We start from the raw sequence: 23,043 nt of genomic DNA, 5'->3' as shown, positions 1-23,043 counted from the left end.
GGTGGAGCTGCCTTTTAGAGGAAGCAAAAACTCCCCAGAAGGCACTGACAATTTACCCAGAACTAAATAGTGCGTTGAAAAGAGGAATAAGGAGAAAAATTAGGTCTCAAAAACTTATTCTGCAAATAAAAATGCTTCTATTCATTTCAAAATAATCATGGAATGACCGTGATCTGTCAGAGAAACCTGCAAGTTCTTTCTAACTAACATTTGACAAAAAGTCCCAAAAGGACCAAAAGGTTGCCATATTTTATTACAGGTTTCATCCTGTAACCCTTCACCTTACAAACTCCTTTACTTGACTTCTGGACATACTGATTTCTCACCTTTTAAACGGTACTGAGCTCTTCAGAGCAGCTGCCACGTCATCAGGACTGGCTTTAGCAAGGTCAGCCACGGTGACAAAGCCAGCGCTGTAAAGTATCCTGGCACGCTGCGCGTTCAGCAGAGACACTCGGACCAGGTCACAGAGCTCCCTGTGAACCCCAAAAGTGAGGCGGCTCTGGAACTGAGAGAGCAACAGCTCCATGTTGTGCCAGCCCAGTCGATTACAGAAAACTGTTATCATTCCTGAAACACAAAAGTTACATTAAAGTCGGAACTCCAGCTCCAGTTCTACAAAGCTGGATTCCCTCCCCACCCCCCAATCTGAATCAGCACTCACTTTACATTTCTCACCTTCCCATTACTTACAGGAACTAACTCAAGTTTATTACAACTATGAGTAGGAGCCAGTCTTGCAGAACACAATCTGCAATTAACTAGTTAATCAGTGAGGTAGAAATTCTGAATGATACTGTTTTTTCAAAAGATGCTAATACTGAAAGTATGAAGCACATGCATATCCCGGAACAGGAGTCTTATGAAATAATCATACTGAAAAAAAGGCAAAAGAAAAAGTGGTGATGAGAGTCACTAAGGGAAGGCACAGATCTTTGAGGAAAGCCAGCACTGACATCCATAAAAACAGACCTTGGCTGCAGAATTTCAGCTACTGAGAGCGTCATAGGGGATAGCAGATCCTACGATAAAGGTTACAACTGCACTCCCCAGAGCACGGGAGAAGGAGAAGAGCAGAGAAAAGACAGTTTCTAACTCACAGATTATGAAAACCACTGAAAGACATGGCATCCCTCACTATTTTTACAGTGATTATAGAATAAAACTTCTATCATATCTCTTAACTATATGTCATATCAATAGTTCATTTTACTTCCCAGATTACTACTGTGAAAATTATTAACACTGGAAATACAGAATTATGAAACTGCTACAAAGTTATTTATACTAAAAAGTTAAAAAAAAAAAAGAGTTATTTATACTACCAGAATTAAATTAAACTACTCTGCATCAGTTGGCGTGACCTTTTCATTTTGGGGCTTTGACTCATGCTGCAACCCACACAGAGGGTTTCGCAAGTTGAGCTAAAACTGTCTTAAAAACTGAAAACTCACTTATGGAGTAATGAAGGATTTAGGCAACAGAAAGAAAATATCTTGGTCACATGGTCGGCTGTTACTTCAACTCCCACACAGCCTTCTTAAGGAAGTTAGAGGTAGCAGCTGTCTGACCTCCTGTGATCTGGTGATAAATGACCCAGAAGCCACTCACTCTGTTTTGAAAACTGTAACCTTATACTTTCTGGCAAATTAATTTTGCATTCAGAAGAAAGCCATGTCCCATCTTAGAGGCTCCAAACTTACTCAATGCTGAAAGGTACTCATTTCCTGATAGACCAAAGCTTTACAATGGACTTGCACTAATTTCCATACTTAATATTGAACAAACTACATTCCTGCACAGTACACAGCTGATTTCCACAGACCTCCCATGCTGCAGCACTGTTTGATTCCTCTCAGCTGGCTCCCTTCCCACTGCACACTCTGTGCACAGAAGCCATAGCAGGGCCAACCACAGGTTAAGCTATAAATCTGTAAGTGGTTTTACAAGGCTGTTTGCTGTTAGGACCACACCTTAGCCCCAAATCTGGAAGGAAAAAAACCAGACTAGCCTAAGATACCTGGGGTATTTTGCCCAGACAACTCACCTGCATAAGTGGCAGCAGATTGCTGCAAGGATTGAAGCTGACCACGACTACAGCCGTATTTCTTGGTCATATCTTGTAAAGGAACCTCACTGATTAAATCCAGAAGGGCAAGGCTGGTGAAAAACCTGTTGAAGAAGTACATGAATAAATTGAATAAAATTGTCATCTGGGGCACATTACTGTACATGGCAAAATGTACCATGATGCACAGGACAGAATGGTACTACAGTATAGCACACAAAAAAGCCAGACACGATGGCTTCCAAAAACATCAGCACAAACATCTTGTGTCACCAGTGTTCTCAGACCAGAGCAGACCAGGTCCAGGTCTCTCACCTATGAGTTCACTCACTAAAAGAGCGAGTTCCTGAAAACAGACACAGAGCCTGAGCATTACAAATGTTGCAGCCTCTAGTCTCTGCACATTCACACCCACATTCTGTGGCTACCTTTTGTGGATGGCCATTTGTCTGTGCTGTTTCTCTGTTTTAGCTGTGATTTTGCCCCTTACAGAGCGAGCTAGAAAGCCTTCTTCAATCCCCACCAGCTCAGCCACACGTTTCATTGAGGCAGGAAGTTTCTCCCATAAGCAGAAGAACTGGTACCAATCAATTGTGGTCCACTCCTCATACACTGGGGTGACCTAAAGAAAATAAGACGATGCAAAAAAACTATTTCAGAGAAACAAACAGAACTAACAGAGTTTTGGGTAAACAGAACTACAGCCTAGGGAATGTGGTTAGAGCATCCTACGCCCTGCGTAAAGGCACTGAGTCATAGGCATGTACCATAAAGAAAGTAAAAGCTCTTCTAATCCAGTTTCTTTAATATTTGTACCGATGAGATCTGACTCATATGGGTACTCCAGTGATTAAACAATTCAGACTCTTTGTCAGATTACTCTTTAAATCCAAGCCACTAAATGATTTTTAAGATGTATCTTCTAATCCTTTAACAAAACAAAATTGTATTTTTTAACATAATTTACAGATATCTATCAACCTCTTAAAACCACGAGTAACCACGCTAACCGCTGCCACAGCATCTGATAAAGCAGGAAGGACACAGATTTTGCCAAAACTTGCTGAAGCTTTAATTTACCTACAAAAAAATCTCAGCTTTTATTAACAGTAACAAAAAGCCATCCAGAGCTTTTTTTTCTTTAAAATGTTTTTTAGACAGAAAAACAATTCTGTTAATGCTTAGTCAGCACAGAGTTAGTTTCTCTATGAGGAGACAAAACGTCTTCATATCTTTATCAATATAAAACAAGATTAATTATTTTGAAAGACCTAAGAGTTATTAGGCACACACGTTAAATGGCACAGAATACTAGATGCCTATGTGGTTGTAAATCATCCATGCCTCTTCATCTGCTGAGAAGAACAAGAGTTATTAAGATGGGTGTTTGTCTTTTGTTGTTTATTGGGCCTTTGTTGTGGTTTAGATTTTTTTCTTTAAAGAAAACTATTTTCCTAATCTAGCAAATGCTTACTTGTTATAATCAACTTCCCTAAAATACGAGGGTTCATATTTGTACAAGTAAAAGATTCAAGCTTAAAAGAATTAAAAAGCATTATAGCAGATAAACTCCTTGTAGGCCATAAGGAACACATGAAGAACAATACTTAAAAAAACTAAAAAAGCAACAAAATGAAATAAACCTTTGGCCTTGAAAATGAACAGACTTGCAAGAAAGTGTTTTAGAGTAGCTTAACAGAAGAGAATCTCAAGAACATTTTGTTCAACAGTGTATGATTTAAAATAACCTTAGACAAGCTGCTGCAATTAAAAAGTACAGCATAAAAAACATAATGCCATCACTGCCTCTACCCCAGAACAGGAACAAATTTCATCCTTTTTTTTTTCTGTTTGAGAGATGCAAACAGGGAAAAAAATTGCTGGTGCATAACACAAAGAAGTTCATTTTACCTAGCAGAAGTAGAACGAAATATAATGTGGTCCTCAAAAAGAGAGATATGGGTACATATGGGACAGTAGTAGATCCAAAAAAATCTATCAGTGCTAGCCCATAACTGGGTTAATGAAGACAGCAAGCAGAGACAGGTACCCTCAGTCTCTTGCCTCCCCTTGTCCCACAGCTCAACAAGCTTTGTAATTGCAAGCACATTACTCGAAGTGAACTTTTTTTTCAGACAAGATTCCCGAATTTTGCCTTTGATTTATCATCCTGGTAAAGCGAATACACTTTACACTTAGAGAAGGCTAAAGTTGACTGTCAGATTTCGGATGATGATTGCATGATGGGCCTCTGGCAGCCATGAATCCCAAGTTGTTCAGTGCAACTCCATCTGGTTTCCTCACTAATCTTCACAGGTTCATGGCTTCCTCTCCAAAGGTCTTAAATAGCAGTGCTTAGCTTTTCAAGTGTATGTGCTCATAAATCTTGACACACTCCAGGACACTTTTCCTTCATAAGATTTATCACACTCCTTCCTTTAGCAGCATCACCAGGCAAGTAAACTGAATCAGGGATGAACTTCACGGTAACTGAACCAAACAAAGGCCCACCCATAGAAAGAAAGTAGTGTGGCGCTCTGAGGCTTTTTGGAAGCAAAATGGACACTAAATGCCCAACACTTTTCTGGGCCTCCAAGAGTAATATGAAATTAAGCCTGCTGATCCCAAACACACATACAAAAATCAATTTGTTTCATCAACCTCAAGTGTCTCAGGAAAATTACCATTATGTTATGTTCAAAACTTAGGAAGTTCTGAAATCTTAGGAAGTCAAGAGTGACAACAATGGGCTTAAACGGCATGCAGCACCTGCCTACACAATAGACACTAAGGTAACACACTAATTCTGAGGCACATTCAATTTAGAAACTTTTCTTCATGAAGGATAAGCTAAGCAAAACACAGAAAAACCTAAACCGATGTTCAAGGAGCCTTCAAGAACTCTGCATTGTGCTGTCTCCCCTTAGTTTTGGCAGTAGAAAATACAAGACGCAGAATAAGAAACCTACCAAATAGACAATATGCAGATCATTCTCCAGAACAAAGCTTTTCATAGCTCGCTGCAGGTCAGCAAAGATTTCCATGGCTTCAGTTGGTGAAAGAGAAGAGGAAAGAGTAGCTGAGCCAAGATGTGTTGGATGATAAACCTTTGCTGTTAAAAAAAAAAAATACGTATTACATAGAGAAAGACTTAAGTGCAAGTTTATAATCATTTTCAGGCTGTGCTGCATTTGAGAGATTTCTAACTTTTCACAACTGCTTTTTCAATAAGAAACAGTGTATGTCCCCATTCTAAAGACAGAAGAATGGAAACAATAACAGGTTTAGCCTTGCCTATATCTAAACTAGCCTTTTTCTCTTCTTTAGAAAGACAAAATTCATAGTCTGCAGTTAACAGGCATCAATCTTGTAGTTCAAGTTTGCTTCGTTTAAAAATATTTTGGGAATTTGTAGACTAGGACACATCAGTCTTAGAGGCGATGGGCAGCTGATGTGCCTTCCAAGAACATGTGCATGCAAAACACATTAAAGCAGGTGTAAAGATACCTTCCAGAAAGCTAGAAAATTCTTCATATGCAATTCTCTAAAATAAAAAAAAATGCATAAGTCCTTACTATTCATTTACGTTGAACATCTACTCAGTTGCAGAAAACTTAGCGAATCAAAACTAACTGGAGGAACACCAACTTTACCTTTCACATCACTGCCAGAGTCCACAACTTGAATGAATTCATTTTCCAGCAACCATGCCACACAAGCCTCGATAGGTCCAGCCTGTGCTTTGTCTTGCCCTTTCCCATTTTCCCACTTGCTTTCTTTCAAGCTGGATGCAAGCAGAGTGCAAGAGGCATAGGTCTGCACATCCTCTGGAGTGTTGGCTACTCCCCCCACGATGATCTGTTGAAGAAAACTGGCTGTTCATATTGCCAGAGATGCAGTAGGATGGAGCATGAGATCAGAGAATCAAAGAGAGTGATCCATCATCTCAGTTTTCAAGAACCATTTTCCCAGAGAGGGGAATATGAGGCAAAGCAACAGCCAACTTTTCAAGACTTTCCTTGGCAAGAAATCATCTTGGGTAGAAGCAAGAGGACTAAACGACAGGAAAGAATGATTTACAAAATTTTATATTGAAAGTGAACATACTCATAGCACCAATTTAAATTTGAGACTAGTCCCATGAATATTTCTTAGCCAACACTGTGAAATATTAAAATATGTTAGAACACAAACTGCAATTTTTTGAATATAAAAAGCAAACCATGAAGGTGGAGTTCTTGTAAGGCTATTCAGCATACTGAAGGTTTCTCTTAAGAAATACGAATATACCCCATTGTTGTTTTCCTGATTGAGAGTGGTTTTTTCCACCTTGGATTTTGGTTTTGCTTTGGAGGAACCCCTTCTTTTAGATAGACAGCTCTTATGTAGAAAAATACATTTAGAAATTCCACTGGTCTGCTAAAAATTCAAAATCTATGGAAGCACAACCAAGTTCTAAGTATCACAAAAGTTTTCAAAAGACAGTGAAAGTATAGCAAGCAAATTCTATTTAAAGAGTCCTGCATCTAATCTAAGTTCAAGCCCAAATGCAGCTTTGGAAAAGGCCATAAGCTCACCTATGTGGAATAAAATCCTTTTGGCCCTTTTTTACTCCTACAGGAACCCTACAGAGGAGGGAGCAAATTGGGTACCATCCCTGTTTGCTCGCCAAAAGTGTATTCACAAAATTTCAGTCATTCCTGTACAAAAGAGGTAGGTAAGTTGAGGGGGTAAATAAGAGGCCCTACAAGGTTCCACAAATGTCATTATGGCACAGTTCAGCCTACAAAGCCTCTAGGATCAGTAATTTACAAGCATTCTCCAGCTAGGAATGTCAGGTCACACCTAAAGTTTAAGAATTACACTTACTTCTGCCTGCTTCTTGACTGCATCTAAATGCAAAAGCAAAGTTTCTTTGAGTGTGCTCACATCCCAATCTGCATCAAGCAGAGAAACATCCCAGACAAAATGCTGAATACTGAAGCAAGCTGGCAGACCCAAAGATGACTGAGGAAACACATGAAAAAGAAGTGCACAGCAAACATTTGGTGGTGTCACAGAAGAAATCATCCTACAAGGGTGCAAGCACAGTTCTCATCCCTCTCTGAGTGTCCCCTACCTCAAGTATTGCTCTTTTCATGCTAGAAGCAACACCTTCCCCTTCTCTTCTAAGCAAACAGCTGCAAACAGGCTTGAGAGATCCCTGAAGCAGAGCAGCACCTTTTGATCTTTCTGAGGGCTTGCAGACTAAAATGCTCTCGCCTGTTAGAGAAGAAAAGAAAAACAAAACAAATACAGAAACAATGACCTTAGTACTGCATCTTAGCACTCTAATAGCTGCACACAGTTCATCAAGGACATATTGCTGGAATGGAAAACTGTAAGTATTTTCAAAAAAAGCTGAGTAACAAAAGAATAGAAAAAAATGTGCAACCTTGAACAATGCATATGAATTGCTATGTAAGAACTCCAGAGATGCATAGTGCATCAGAACTGAAGGCAGAGCAAGCTTCAGAGTTACATTAGGCTAGTCAGTCTTGCCAAGTCAGCTAAGGAGATTCCACAGCCTCTCTGTGCATTTGCTTTGCTACTGAACCACTCTTGCTTCTTGTTCTGGAGCTGACTGGAACTATAATATACAGCGGCATCAATTTTACTTCTTCATTACATTAATAAACTGAAAAAATTCTCAAAAGAAGAAAACATAAAAGCTGCACAGCATTTTGACAGTTTATATTAAGTCAACCAGCTTTCACTCCAGAAATAACTAATTCAGAAATCCAAAATTACTAATATAAATAACTATGCATCCTCTGAACTTTCATATATGCATATATACACACATACACATAAGTATCCTGCATGGTTTCCACTGAAAGTACATCTAAATGTATCCTACCTTAAAGTTCTCTGTCCAACATCCTTAAGTTAATCTCTAACTACTGAAACTCTGTAGGAGACAAAAAACATCCCAGAGCCATGAAAGAAAAATGAAAATAATGGGTAAGTTCCTTAATGAGACCATAGTACAGCTTAGCTGTGGAAAATGCAGTAGTGACATAAAGGATATTTTTTCACAAAGCTATTAGAGAGAAACTAGATCACTGGAAGACCTTAGCTGGTTGCAAGCTTTGCCAATTGGCATAGGATAAATGAATTATGGGTAGGGCACATTTGCCTTTGACTAAGAAGAGAGCATTAGTTTTGGATTAGCTGTCCAGTAAATATCATGATAGATTTATGATAACTTGTTAAGATTTAAATGCACTTAGTCTGAACACAAGGTAATTCTGGTAGTGGGTATCTTAGTAAGATCCTAGGATTGATAACTTATGATAGAACTGTAGCTGTGGAAATGCTACAGTAATTAGCAAATCCAGAGGTAATGAAAACACAACTGCACTTAAATGTAATGAACAGAATAAATAAATGCAGTATAGGCAAGTACCAAAATACAGCTTAAACACAGTTACTTAAATTAACTACAGGATGAAATGATGCTCAGAGGATGTGTCTTGGATTTTTTTTATCCTGCCAGGTGAAAATTTTGATATCTGTTGACCATGTACTTTGGACAGAACTGGGGAGTATGCGAGATAAACTGCCTGCAAAGTATTGTTTTGTGAAAGAAAAGCTTATTTTTACTTTAGCAATAAAGAACATATATTCATTTTGTATTTGGGTTCTGATGTGACCTACAATTTCCTCTGAAAACTTCCCTTTGACTCCTTCAGAGTGATCTATCTAAAAGAAAATCTAACTGAAGATGGGTATCCACTTAGCTCTACATTATCTGACAGTTTTACAAGACTTGTGCGATCTGCTTTCCCAAGGTGCCACTGAGAATTTAAAGATAATAACTGCAATCTAGTAAACAGTAAATTAAAAAAAAAGGAACTGAGCAGTTCCAATATCCATTATTGAACATTTCAGATGCTAGGGGAAGTCTAGGTTAACATCAGACCAGACAAACACCAGAAGACTCTGGATATCTAGGCTTAAAACTCCATTAAAACCAACAAAGGCCCTATTAAATTCTAGGTTTTGTTCAGCTTTACCTATACTTCCTTGGGAAAATGGCAGTTTTGACAAATGCAAAAATAAACAAATTTCACTCTCTAAAATGATATTTTAAAATTTCTGTCAAATCAAGGAAAAGAAATTAAGAAATCAAAATGTAAGACAATCCAAAACTACAATATTGGGAGAGGAGAAGGAATTCAACCCGACAGCATTTATCTTCTGTCTGTCAGCTAAATTTCATATCCACATAAAGCATTTTTTCCAGCTGAAGTTGCTGTCCTCCAGTCTCCCTACTCTGTGAAAGAGTAGCAGCTGGCAACATAGCTTTATGTTCTCATCCAAAAGACTCCATGAAGTGGAAAAAAACGGTACATTCATGAAGCTCATCAGCATAAAATCAACTGCTTACTGTGCACAACACAGTCACAGCAGAACTGTCAAAAAGGGTACTAATTATTGTAACTTGAAGGAGAAAAAGAAGAAACTTCAAGGAATAATGTAATTTTACACCTGCCAGCTACAGTCAAATGACAAAGTCTGGAAAATTTCAAAATCCAGCACGCAGCTGCCCTTTTCTTGAACACATAGGGAGAGCTCACAGAGATATAGGTCGCAAAATGCTCTGTTGCTATGCTACTCAGGCAAAAATAGAAAGCTAAATGTAAGAACAGTCTGCTTACATAGGGCTCCAGCAAGCACCAATCAAACAATCAGGAGGGCAAACCCACTTCCTGCATCTGTTGAACTTCTTATTTTCCACTGTGTTTATACTTGTATAATGTGGCTTTTTGCAAACATCATCCACAAAGATAAATTGCCATTGCAAATTCAAGTAACAGGCAAGATTACTTTGTTGAACATCAGTCAGTGCCACTGTATGCAAGAAGGTGCCATATTATCTGTGAACTACTGCTCCTATTTCCCTGTCTCTGTCTCATTACTACTTTCAGGATGCATAAAATTGATGGTTAAGTTTGGCAGAAGTTTAATAAAGCTAAATCACAACTTCCAACAACAGAAGTTTGTCAAATTAGGATTGCAGACTTTAAACACATTTTTTACATTTTTAGGCTTGTCCAGGGAGAGTTTACTGCAAATTTTCTCACTGAAACTGTAAACACTTTAGTCAACTGCCCATGGATCACAGAATTAAGGCAAATGAACAACACAGCCTTAGAAGCTAACAAGAATTCAAAGGAGAAAATAGCCTGTTCCTGAAGTAACTGACATGTAAATACCGCAGTCAGTCTCAGGCAGTGAAAGCAATCCCCCGGGAATTACAACTTTTACTCCATTAATACCAAACAAATTAATACCAAACAAATTCATCTTGATTAACCTAATCATACAGAATACCAAAGGAATTCATCATGATTAGTCAGTAATTGCGAAGTACTGTCCTGGATTTAATCAGGTTAACACCGCTCTTACAGAATGTTAATAAAGACTCTGCTTACCCTCTGTGTCTACCCCTTTCCTGCCAGCCCTTCCAGCCATCTGCTTGTAGGTGAGGATGTCCAGCAGTCTGCCACCGAAGGTGGGTGTCCGGATAATGACGCGGCGCGCGGGCAGGTTCACTCCCGACGAGAGCGTGGAGGTCGCTGCCAGGACTCGGATCAGGCCCTGCCGAAAGGCTCCCTCAATGATGTCCCGCTCATCAAAAGTCAGACCTGAGGACACGTGGCTTTTAGTGAGCCTTGTGATGGTGAGACTGCATTTTAGAGCTAGCAATTCTGCTGTCCAGCAAGGGAAGAACAAACGAACTTAGTGAACATTCCCCATTCAGTGTTAGGAACTAGACTTGCAGCACTACCTCCGTCAACTTTTTCTGACCCGTAAGTGAAGCAAAATTTCACCATTAAATTTCTGTTATTCAATTGACAGTAATAAACTAGTTTTTCTAAGTTGCTTGTACACAGCGTAGCAAGATGAACTCCTTACTGCTTATCTACAAGCTCAGCAAGTAAATACATAAAGAAATAAAATAAAAATGAGAAAACAGTAGGGAACTAGGATTTACTCATCTGCTATCCTAACCCTGGACTCTTTCTTCATTATTCCCATTACAGGTCTAGTATGTATCTTTCTACATTTCCTTCAGGGCTTCAGGACAATTTTATTCTTGAGAAAGAAATACAGATTCTATAAGCATTTGGAATTATTCCTCCTACATGATCAATGCCATAGCTACTGTCGTCTCTCCGAGGCAGTCCTTTCTCTCAATGAATCAACAGGTGACATACACTATTACCTACCTAAGAAGAAACAAAAAATCTAAGCAGAAGTGTTCACAACACATGCTCTTTTAATTTTTATTTTCATTGTTACAATTCCTCTATTTACTCATTTATTTCAGTATTAAGCTAAGGAAAATTGCTCTGAAATACTCTGGCAGCTTTAGGAACAACTTGAAAATGCTTGAGCTGCAAATCAATTAATTTTTTAGGCAATTCACAAAAAAACCCCCAGTTAAGTTGTATTCTAAAAGCTGCTGTTATCCAACACAACAGAGAGAAGATTTAGCAAAACAATTTGTAAATTAAAGTCTTCGGCCACAAAAAAATAATTTCAAGTTTACCTCTACCTGTGGGATTCTCAAAGCTTATTTAGGCATGAGCTACAAAAGGCTTAAAAAAGCAACCAGTAAATTGCTGATAGCTGCAGTAAAAAGAACCCATATGACTCAACCATTATTGAATTCAAGACCAAGATATTCAGGAATACCTGCATGATGAAATGCCACTCCCCATGGCAAAGTACGCTGGAGCACAGAATCCAGGCCTGAGATTGAACGCTTTAACTGATCCAGAACCTCATCAATCCCTTCTCTGTCCACAACAACTGGGGCAAGGGCTGAGTTTTTTGTAGAACCTTGAGAGAGAAAGTATTTTTATAATTCACACTAAAATTAATTTTCATTAAAGGCACTGTGCATACTGTAGTCTTCTATTAACTACTTTTCTCTTACTCTCAGCTTGTTGCAAACTGTAGAACTCCCTGGCAATGATGTCTGCCAGCTTCTCACACCAGTTCTTGGATGGACAGAAAAGCAGGACTGAATGGCCACCACAAACAGTCTCATAACACAGGCTCACAATATGGTCTTCGTCTCCCTGAATTGAGATAAAATATTTTCAGTGCGCTCTCAGAATTAATGGGGTTTGTAAATGCTGTCCTTCTTCTGTATCCCAGTAGGAATCTTCTACTTCAAGTCAGAAAAAGAAGCAAACAAAGAACAGGGAGCACTGTTACCTTAGTTTCTGTCTTGCTTTATGAAGTCCAAGCACCAGTATGATCACATTGTTGAGGGCAGCTCTAGACCTTACCCATGAATACATGTAATGTTTTACATCTTGCTTCCATAAATCTTTTTCTGAATGAAGGCCACACAGTGCACAAATAAATCACTGCAACCTCCACATCATGGCTAACAGCAGTGGGGAAGAACTAGGAAGAGCCCTGAAGAAAAACCCCTCTACAGTTACTAGGGAAGATTTGTTACCTTGGATGTCTGAACTAAAAGCATGAGAAGCAGCAGTCCAAGCATCCCCAATAAGATGCACTCAGCAAGCACTGCTGACCAAAGACCACAGGTACTCAGAGCACAGTAGAAGGCTTTTAGGGATACTTATATAGATGTTCATGCAGAACCCTGCTGTTTGCAGCTTGCTTTTTTGGTTTTAAGATCCTAAGAGAGTCTGTGCAACTGATCTGTTTTGCTTGGCTATGCCAGATTCTCTTGTAGCAAGCAGGCCAAAGGAGGAAGAGAAAAATGTAGGCGTACAGCAAGAAATAAAAAGCACTAAAATTCAAATGAAAACAGGGGAGCAATGGCAGGAACTTCTCCACAGGAATTCTGCTAAATTCAGCCAAGATGGTGAGGTCATCAAGTTCCCTTTTATTGGTCCAGTCTGAGGCCAATAAAGGAAGTCTGAAGGTCCAGTGATAGATTTCAATCCCAAGATCACCCAGTTTTATAAGCCCACTCCCTTAGACTCCCTTGAGTCATAAGCCTAGTTTAGTTCTTTCTCTTACTTAATTTAGTAACCATCCAAAGCAACTATCTCAAAAAATATCCAAATGCAACATCACCTTCTCAATATGACCACATAAAAGCTAGCTTCCAAATGCTCTAGTGAAAAACATTTCCTTCTGTTTCTAGGATACTTTTTCTTTGCTCTGCCACCATGCTACTGACAAGAGAATGTGCACAGCAAGAACCGAGTGCAAAACATTCCAAAATAATGCTGGCATTCCTTCCATATTGTCCAACTGCTATACTAGTATTACACAGAGCAGTTGAAAGGACTGGAGAAAGAATTCACCCTTCAAAGACTCCACAGAAAAGGACCCTACAAATAGGGAGCCCAAATTTCCCATTTCTACCCATTTTGTTCTTCAAAATCATTGTAGTGTATTATTCCTAACTTTCCATATCCTTTCCATATCCTTTTCAAATCCTGCAAAAGGACTAAATACTGAAAACAGATTCAGAAGAATCAGGATGGGCATCTGCCTTCTAATCACTGTCAAAACTAGATCATTTAGCAGTTTAACATAAGCAGGTTGGATACCAGATTTTAATACAAATACTTCCTCCCAGTTCTGAATGCAAATTCCTTGGCCTAAGCAGGAAATACTTACCTGCATTTATGAAAGTGAAGTAGATTCCCAGGCAAGATAGAGTGGTGGGTAAGGGGAGAATCAAACTCTTTATACCTGTTAAATGCTCTGAAACAACATAACTGCAAAGCCAACTTTGTCTTGAAGTCAGATTCAAGAATCTTCAAGACCTTCATGAGTGTGTATATTTTGGGGGTTTTTTGTTTAAGTCAGTAGAAGACAAAAATACCGATTTTGTTCTCAGTTTGAGCATGAATCTATGAAGTAAACAATGACACTGGGAATGTCATCTATTTAAAAATAAATAAAAACCATACCAGAAGCTGTGTTTTTAACTTTAGCACTACGAAAGGTGTTATCCCAAAGCCACTGCTCAGAGTTTTGTTACCTTCAGTTGCAGCTTGGGCTGGAATTCTCGCACTAAATTCATGGAGGAGTCATATATGTTGCTGCCAATTTTCACCCACTCCTTGAGGGGCACAGGGCGGAAATCTGTACAGTACAGCTCTGCATCTAACCATGAGGCCAGGAGCCCCAAGTTAGGGAGGGTAGCACTCATGCCTACTATTTGTATCCCACCAAAACCAGGACTGGTGCTCTTCGTGTGTCTGGAAGTGGTTAAAAGAAAATGAAAGTTAGTGACAACACAGGCTACTGTTCTGGAAAACAGAATTCAGAAGAACTAGCTCAATCTACTTCCTTCCAGCCTCTCAAGTGCAAAGCTAATTTTTTCAACTTCTTGAGAAAGAAAGAAGCCCATACTCTACTCTTAGCAAACACTATGTCAGGTTACGCATTGATAACAAGATAATTCTATCTTTAATCAATTTGAATCTAAACCTTAACCTTCTTTAGGATGCCTACAGCTATAAATTGACTGCATATTTGGAGAGACTGAAAACAAATACATAGATCAACCAGTTCCTTGCCACTAACACAAACATGGAAATAAAGAATGGCTCAGTCTCCACTGCAATCTTTCTAAGCTTAAATGCCTCAATTAAAACACTTCTATTTGTTTCCATTTCAGGACAAATAATACTAGACTAATGTCTTCCAAGATCTGGGAACCAAAGCCCTAAGTACAGCAAAGAAGCAAGTAGTGTGATGAACAGCAGCTTCCACTAAAGGCAGTGAGAAGTAATGGACTCCTAAAAACCTGAAAACACAAACTGTTAATTTAGATACCCAAATGTAGATTTTAATTCAGGCTTTTACAGCCACGTAATAGGGGGCTTTTTATGCTTCTAAGCTTGTGTTTGAAAACTACTCATTTGCATTGTGCTGAGCCACAAATTGAGACTTTAAAAAATAAAAAGGTCTGATAAATCAATGTCAGCTCAGAAATAACCTGAATCTTCTTAGAACACCCTGGTAATCCTGGCAAAGACAAGACAGGGAAAACAAGATTACCCAGAAGCTATAGTATAAAAGGCCAGTCACTGATGAGACAGAAATAAGGAAGATGGGGAGAGGCAGACTCTCTGTTATCCAACCTCTTTAACCATTTGCTAATACAGCTTCACCATCAAGGTTGCAGATTTTTGCCTCTACAGGAACTTTGGACCTTTTCCTCCCTAAATCAACTTTTGACCTCCAAGGATTAAAAAAGTTCCAGCTCCACAACACAGTATTTGACTGGGGAAGAGAAAAATCTGCTGCAGAATTTTGGCTGAGTCTAGAAAAGCCTTGTGGAGAAGCATGGACACCCACACAGGCAATGGCCATCTGAGAACATCCTCTTGGTGTGAAGACACAGCTTGTACTTCAGTGGGACAGGCACTGATCATTCTGATAACTGGCCAGACTGGACAGTGTTTAAAGACTTTATATAAGCTCATTAAATAACAAGAGGAAAAAATACCAAAACACAGAAGAACATTTGAGAGAAAATGTGGTCTTCAGCTCAAGGAATCTCAAGTGGATTCCAAAACAAAAACAGCAGCCAATTCCTTCATGTCAGTAAGTGGTACAGGGTACCACTGTCACCTTGACCCTGACAGAGAGATGGAGAATCAGGGCCCTGGCATGCCTGCATGGTGAAGGCTGGAACATTGTGTTTTCCCAGGAACATTCCTGGATGCACCTGTACCTTTTTCCCCTGGCAAGTGTTTTCTCCTTCCTGCTTCTTCAAAGCAAGGGAGTAAAGCAGAGGGTGGGCCTGCACCTGTGCTGCAGCTATATGCTAAACCAAGAAAAAAGGAGTGGCAAAGTCATCCACACTGCTCCAAAGCGTACTGGCTTCCAGGATTTATGGGGAGAATATGAGAAGTCAGATGTGATTTGACCCAGAACTCTGCTGGATCCTGGAAATCATGATGGGAAACACTGGATGAAATGTCCAGTGGAGAGACAGTGTAGAAATGGCAGTTCCCCCAGAACTAAACAGATGGTTTCTGCTTAGCCCAGCACCGGTACAACTCACAAGACAAGAAGCAGCAGAGAAAACTGGCAAAATCTGACTTCTTCTGCTAAGGAAACAGTTGATTGTGATTCTTCTCTCAGCACCATAAATAAAGATTAAGAAGAATACACCACCTCCTCCATTTCCTTTTTTCTTTGTTTGGGCACTATGAAGCTGCTGGACAGTTTGGTGCTGAAAATCTAGATACTGAATTCTTAAAAGCCTCTAGAACTCTTCTCAAACATCTAATCTATTCCCCAGTGTCCAACCAATTGTGCTAAAGGCAAGAAAACATGCAACCACTAGGCTATCACATGTTGTAAGCAAAAGCAGAGCTCACCCTGAGCAGTGCTAACTAAGCAGACTATTGGCATATCCTCTAAGCCTTCTGATCAATTCACCATGCACAAGTTAAAAGCACGCCCACTCTTCCACAACACCAGAGCATTCCAGTAGAATAATCACACCATTCCCCGAAACGCTAAAAAATTAAGCAGGGCAAACCTGCTAGCAAAACTGTTTTTAAAAAATCCAATGTTGAAAAAAAACCAGGCTAAATAAGTAAATGAAAGCACCAGCCTTATTTCTTTTCCTGAGAGAATAAATCCCATGGTAGTACACAAATTGAAAACCATGAGGAAAAGAGGGTTTATCTACAATGGCATGCCCCTGAAAAGTGGTATGGTAAGATCTTAATAAAAAAAATAGTCTAGGTCATCACTCTCATAAAAACCTTGGAGCTAACCCAAATTTCCAATCACCCAGAGAACAAAATATTTAGAGTCATCAATTATTTAGCATTAAAAGACAAACATCTCAGTCTACTCACCGCTTTGCTACCTTCTCTGTAACATATCTCACTTTGGTCAGGAGGAGTTCCAGCAGATATCCTCGATGAGAGTCTCCCAGCATGTGCAACTCATCCACAACCACCACTCCTGATAAAGAAAAGCACTCAGGTCACATTTCACAAACCTCCAAACTAAGAACAAATAGCCTCGATCCTTTCACATTCCACATGATGAACTGAAATTTATATTCACAAATCCAGCTGTGCTTACCAACACCAGTATGGCTTCATTCTGCCACTGAGAGAGAAAGATCATGACCAATGTCATGACGTTTCACACCCACAATCAGCTTTTAAAAGATAAAAATAAATAGGTTGAGTTGTTAGTCTAGCCACTCCACAAAACAGTATTGCATCTATACTGGAACCTCTTGGCAAGTAAAAACCCCCAGGCTTCAGAGTAACTGGAAAGGAAAATTCCAGCACCCAAATGAGCTAGTCAAAAGCTTTGTTGACATAACTGTCTTAGTTAAAACATCATTTTTTACTAATACAGTAATGTCAGAAATAAAACAAGGGCAGATGTAATTATACTGGCAGAGTCTGCTTCCTATTATATTGTTCTTCATTAACCAAACCTGAAAGCTGCTATTTAGCTTTGGCTTTCTAATGAAAAAAAATCCTTATGTGACCTCCTGAAAATGACTTTTTAATCTACTTACCACCTCCATCAAATTTTTAAGGTGTGGAGAAATATCTAAAAGAATAATGTCTAAAAAGGCTTCTGAATATCAGCAGCTGGAGACAACAGACCAGACTAGGGTCTTCCCCAAGGAGAAAACATAGAGCCACTACAACTCAGGTACCCAGTGCACCTCCTGCACACATCCCAGCAGCAGTATATACCCTTTCTAGCCAGCTGACAGGGTCCCAGGGATATGGAGTAGGATAAAGGAAGGTTAAACAAAAAAAGCAGGGCACAGAGGACACCACGCTTCATTAGCTCTGCTGCTGTGGAATTTTTTTCCTCTTTGGTGCAGCTATGTAATATCTTCCTGGTATGGCTAAAATAGCAGGAGCTTAAGGGCAAATGTGACCTTATATTATCTGTTTCAATGCTATTTTTCCTTCTCTTTTTTTCTCTCCTTCCTACATATGTTCCTTCTCTCTCCGTCTGTTTTCTCTCTCCTTCTCTTTCAAGCCACTTAAGTTAGAAAAGAGTGCTGCACTGCTTCATCAGCCTCTTTTACAGACTCCCACCCATCCAGCTCCTCTGTCTTCCTGTACTTCCTCTATTCTGTGCTTGCTTGTAAAAAATGGCAATTCGTTGGTCATCAAATACATATTTATTCAGCTACCAGAAAAAGGTTCTTCTTGCTTCCCCATACAACAATCTGTCTGACTTCTTCCAGAGGTGAGACAGGACAGTTTAATCAGATACCTACCAAAGTCAAATCCACACAAGTCACCTTTCCAGTCTGTGTGCCAAGCAGCGGCACATTTTGCTTCCTGAGATGAAGCACAGCACACTAGTGGTACCTACAGGCCAAAGCACAGGGAGTGTTGCTGGTTTTTACAAGGGCCACTTGTTTTATACTCTCTGCTGCTACTCAGCTGTAGCATATACTCAAACAGATGCTAAACCTGTGAGCTGCACTGCCCTGGCACTCTGCAGGCTGGTGACACCTGACTGTCACTGGTGCACAAGTGCTCTCCCCTGTGCAGGCAGTACTCGGGGTAACACAGCAGCAGCCAACAGGCAACCAGTACTGTTCACAGAGCTATCCTCATCTTAAAATGGAATTGCAGCCAAGCATTTCAGGCCCCAGCAGGCAGTGGTATTTTCTGCTCAACAAGTTCAGGAATGCAAGAGGGGCCAGAACTTTATCATACTACATAGGTACTGAGAATTAGGCTAGACTCAGTCTACTACTTCTGTCTGCAAATTAGGTATGTTCCTAGAAGACAGCTGAAAAAAACAACTAAAAAGTACCTGAGAGCTACCAGACATGTTTACTGTAGAATAACTAGGTTGTTTTAATTCCCCATCCTGTTTAAAATGAAAAAGTTCTGAATGACAAGCAGGGAGGACTTGATTTTTTTAAAATATAATTAAATAGTAATATTTTAATTTCAAGTTTAAATTAAGAAACAAATATTATAACAGCACATTACAAATCCATTCCCAGCTGATACACTGAGAAAGCAGTGGATTCTTCTCTAATCATTTTCCTAAAAATTTCTTCAGCATCAGTGTCAAGAGGCTGAACAACAGGAATATCATCTCCTGTGTACCTGGATGTTCTAAACTGACACGTTATATAATAATTAGCACCACAACATTGCTTTTAACTGTTTCATACAGCACAGAGAGCTCTGGCAGGCAGAGGATTTTAGTTTCTCTCAACAATTTCCAAAGGCAACGTGAGCTATCAGCATGGGGTTGACATCAACAAAAGGAACAGCTCAAACTTGAGATGGAATCCAGCCAGGATTGCAGTCATCTCCCAATAACTCATCTCTAAAGATAAAACACCCTTGTTACAAACTAGTCTAAATTTAGAATTAATTAGAAGACAAGGTACAATCTTGCAGTTTCAGACAAGCTTGCTTTGGGCGACAGCTAAACTGGCATTTTCAGTTCATACCCATATTTTACAGCTTTTATGAAAATTTATCTCCAAACAGAAAACTTGTCCATTTCTTACATAAAGATGACTTTTTAAAATCAAACTATAATTTAAAAATTAATGTCAAAGATGCATATAAAGAAAAAAAAACATTTTTACCCCTATTTCAGTTATATGGCAAATATATTGGGGCACAAGCAAAATGGAGGTTTGCAGCAGAGGTGTTTTCAAATGGTGAAAGAAAAACATGCTTTAAGGAGGTATTGGTATTGAGAACACATATTCAAACTCAAATCTTGTAGTCACTTGGCTGGTTATACTTCAATGACTGTTCTCAAGTACATTCATCTTAGAAAGCACAACAACATGTAGGGATGAAATGGAGGTTCCAACCAGAGGGATTTGGTATATCTCTAGTTTCTGAAAGATGGTATCATTAAGCAATACATTTTAATATACTGAGTATGCTTCCAATGCACACAAGCCAACATAAAGTTGCTTGTCCTGACCCCACTGTCTGCCTTGTGCTGGCAATACAGCTTGTACAGTGTGGCGACATAGGATCAAACTAACCCTAGTTTAAAGAAGCAAAAAAACCTTAAACCAAGTAGCCATATATTGAAATAAAATAACTGGTTTTCTTGCAAATGAAGGAATGAAAATACAGATTCAAGAATCAAGCTGGACTGCAGGAGCCTCCATTTGAATGAGCTTAAAATGCTGCAAAACAGTCACCCACTCATCTTCAGCCCACTGGCAGTCTCTAAATCATTCATGGTGATTCAGACCCTACAGATTCAGGTGTGAATGCGTTATCCCGTGATCTCACACTCTGAAAAAACCTGCAAGGTTTTATTTCCCATTTTCTCTCTAAAAAACTCTTCTGGTACACAATGCAGCAGAATATTATGATACCAGATGCACACAGAACAGCAGTTTCAAAGGTGGAGGTCTCAGAGCAGATCAATCCTCATCTATTTTTGCAATTTTTCTATTCTTAAAATAGCAACCAGCTATGTTACAGGACAGAGTGAAGATGGGAAGGATTACTGTATAAAACGTAACTGGGTATAGCTTTATTGAGCAGAGAAAAAAAGAGAATAACAAACTTCTGACTGGACTAGGAAAGCACATCTCTCTTCAAGTGTACACAGAAACATTGGCCTTCTTCAGGTTTTATCTTATCCTCAATACCTATGAATACTTTCATTATCTAGTGGCCATCGGGGCCACAGTGACCCAGAAGCCAATGTGACAAGGACAGAGGGTTTTTGAGCAAACAAGAGAGAAATGAATGTCACAGCCCTCCCAGTCACCATGCCTACCCAGAGGAGCACTATGTATTCATTCCGCTTATCTGCATCCAGATGAGCACAGAATGTAATTCCTTCTCTTCCTCAAGCTAAATGAAAATAGATCTTAGATTCCACAATCTCTGTCTAAAACAAACGAACATAATACATTCCTGAACTCAAACATATCTCGGAACTTTAATTCAGTTTTATTAATTAGAAAACACTTCCTAGCTACAGGAATCATTGTTAAATGCAGCTTGCTGTTCACGTGACACAAACTAAAGCCTGCAGCTTCTACCTACTCACCCAGCTGCTGAGCTACATGGAACAGTGCTGGCTGTCCTCCTAAATCCAAATCAGAGGTTCTCTGGAAGAAGAAAATTGCTGCATATTCCTATATGGTATGTCTGTCATATACAGAATTGAGAAAATTCAAAGTATCCCATGATTTCACATGTACTCAGAATACGTAACCCCCACAATGGTCAAGCCTCAGTACTTTACCCAGTGAGTCCATTTTGTTTTCTTCTATGAGCCTGTTGATTAGTCCATTGGCTTTCTCAATGGTGCAGACAGCAACATCCAGAGCAGAGAAACGTCCTGCAGGAGACATGCTTCCCATGTAGCCTTCAACTCTCACATCCACCTCCTGAAACAGGGTCTGTTTTCCAAGGATACAGAACATCCATGGCAAAGTTACAGCTCTGAATTTTGACCAATGCCTGCTGGAATCACATAAAAGCCTGCACTCTACATCTACAATTTCTAGTACTTTAAATGCCATCTAATCAGATTAAAGCCATATCTCAGCCAGTTACTGACACTTCTTTTTCCCACTGTCATTTTTTATTTCCAAAGCAGAAGCCACAGAGTAGATGTTGCAAACAATGTACATAAATGAGTAAAAGATGAGAACCACTGCTGTGTATAAAAAGATTTAATATTAAAAATGTTAGGGAACACACAGTGCAACAGTTTATAATATCAGTGGCTTATGTACAAAGACACCTCCCTCTCAAGAAATCCTGAGCAAAAGCCAAACATGGAACTCCAAACACAATGATGACACATCCACACTGAAAGCCAAGAAACAACAACTTCTATTCCAGGTCTCACTACTGCAGTGCCAAAGCTTTGACACATCCCACACAGCATTAACAAAAGACACAAATATTTGGACCTCACAGGTAGGTCACCCTTTGAGTTCAACTATGTGCAGCTATGCCCAAACCTCATGCCAGGAGCAGCAGAACAGAGCTCTGATAATCCTCCAGTTTTACAAGATTAAAGCAAAAACATGTCTCCATTATCAATCACTTCAGAGTAGCTTTTGCACACAGTTTGTAGGATTTCCTAGCAATTTGTGAAGTTAAGATACCATCTCAGTTAATGAACAACCAAACTGTCTTAAATGGCAGAAAATACAACAAAATGCCTGCTAGGTTTGGATCTGGTTTTAGTTGTTGTTACCTAGTGGCAACCATGTTTGATATGAAAGTCTTTCAAATAACAATTTATGTTTTTTAAAGGTGTTCCCACTGTAATTTTATTTTTTAAATAGCTGGGGTGAAGAAGTCAAGGTATAACCATATTCTGGCAGAAAAAAAAATTAGCGAAGTCAAAGTGAAATCAAAGGCACAAAATTGTGGTGGAATACCCCAAGGAAAGCTAAAATATCTTTTTATCCTTAAGATAACATTTACACTTTGTACTTTTCCTAACACAATTTTTCATTAGAAACTTCATTTAAATTTTGTATATTATAAAATCTGTGAATAAATGCAAGTGACAACCCTTTAAAAGTCAAAGCTGAAATAAAATGTTTTAATCAACTCCATACAAATTTTTTGGCTAAAAGTTTCTTTTTTTTTTAAATCTCCAATTTAGAGCAAATTTTAAATTATCTACTTCTTTTTGAAAAAACTCAGCAATTTTTTTTACCCCCCCAAATCCACGCTTTTGCATTTCTGTTTAAAAAATGTGACCCAACAACTACTACCCATAAATTTACCCTCCATGAATGCTACTTACCTGCAGGTAACATTTCTTCTCCTTGGCCACAGAGACAAAGGGAAGGATGAGAAGAGCTTTCTTACGAGTCTCCAGGACTCGCTTCAAAATAAGCAATTCTGCGACAAGAGTCTTTCCAGCACTGGTAGGAGCTTGGGAAAAAAAAAAAAGGGGGGGGGGGGGTTAAATAAATTTTTTAT

At 39.2% G+C, this 23,043-nt stretch overlaps 1 protein-coding gene across 4 annotated transcripts in view; it reads right to left on the bottom strand.

Annotated features, from left to right (window-relative positions):
* The window catches only part of POLQ (DNA polymerase theta), a 49,061-nt gene that overhangs the window by 25,021 nt on the left and 997 nt on the right, over positions 1–23,043 (bottom strand). For all 4 annotated transcript variants that reach the window (XM_017731879.1, XM_017731880.1, XM_017731881.1 and 1 more), the window contains exons 2-14: positions 22,865–22,995; positions 21,338–21,494; positions 16,948–17,056; positions 14,103–14,322; positions 12,060–12,204; positions 11,816–11,962; positions 10,549–10,761; positions 7,188–7,330; positions 5,722–5,926; positions 5,038–5,180; positions 2,497–2,690; positions 2,048–2,172; positions 327–570 (exon numbers count right to left, since the gene is read on the bottom strand). In XM_017731879.1, the coding sequence (XP_017587368.1) occupies positions 327–570; positions 2,048–2,172; positions 2,497–2,690; positions 5,038–5,180; positions 5,722–5,926; positions 7,188–7,330; positions 10,549–10,761; positions 11,816–11,962; positions 12,060–12,204; positions 14,103–14,322; positions 16,948–17,056; positions 21,338–21,494; positions 22,865–22,995 (2,176 nt within the window). The remainder of the gene's footprint in view (positions 1–326; positions 571–2,047; positions 2,173–2,496; positions 2,691–5,037; positions 5,181–5,721; positions 5,927–7,187; positions 7,331–10,548; positions 10,762–11,815; positions 11,963–12,059; positions 12,205–14,102; positions 14,323–16,947; positions 17,057–21,337; positions 21,495–22,864; positions 22,996–23,043) is intronic.

Source organism: Corvus brachyrhynchos, unplaced genomic scaffold (genome assembly GCF_000691975.1).
Source record: "Corvus brachyrhynchos isolate BGI_N302 unplaced genomic scaffold, ASM69197v1 scaffold3, whole genome shotgun sequence".
NCBI classification, from domain to species: domain Eukaryota; kingdom Metazoa; phylum Chordata; class Aves; order Passeriformes; family Corvidae; genus Corvus; species Corvus brachyrhynchos.
The sequence above is the reverse complement of the archived record's forward strand: the minus strand, read 5'-3'. Positions and strand labels throughout refer to the sequence as shown.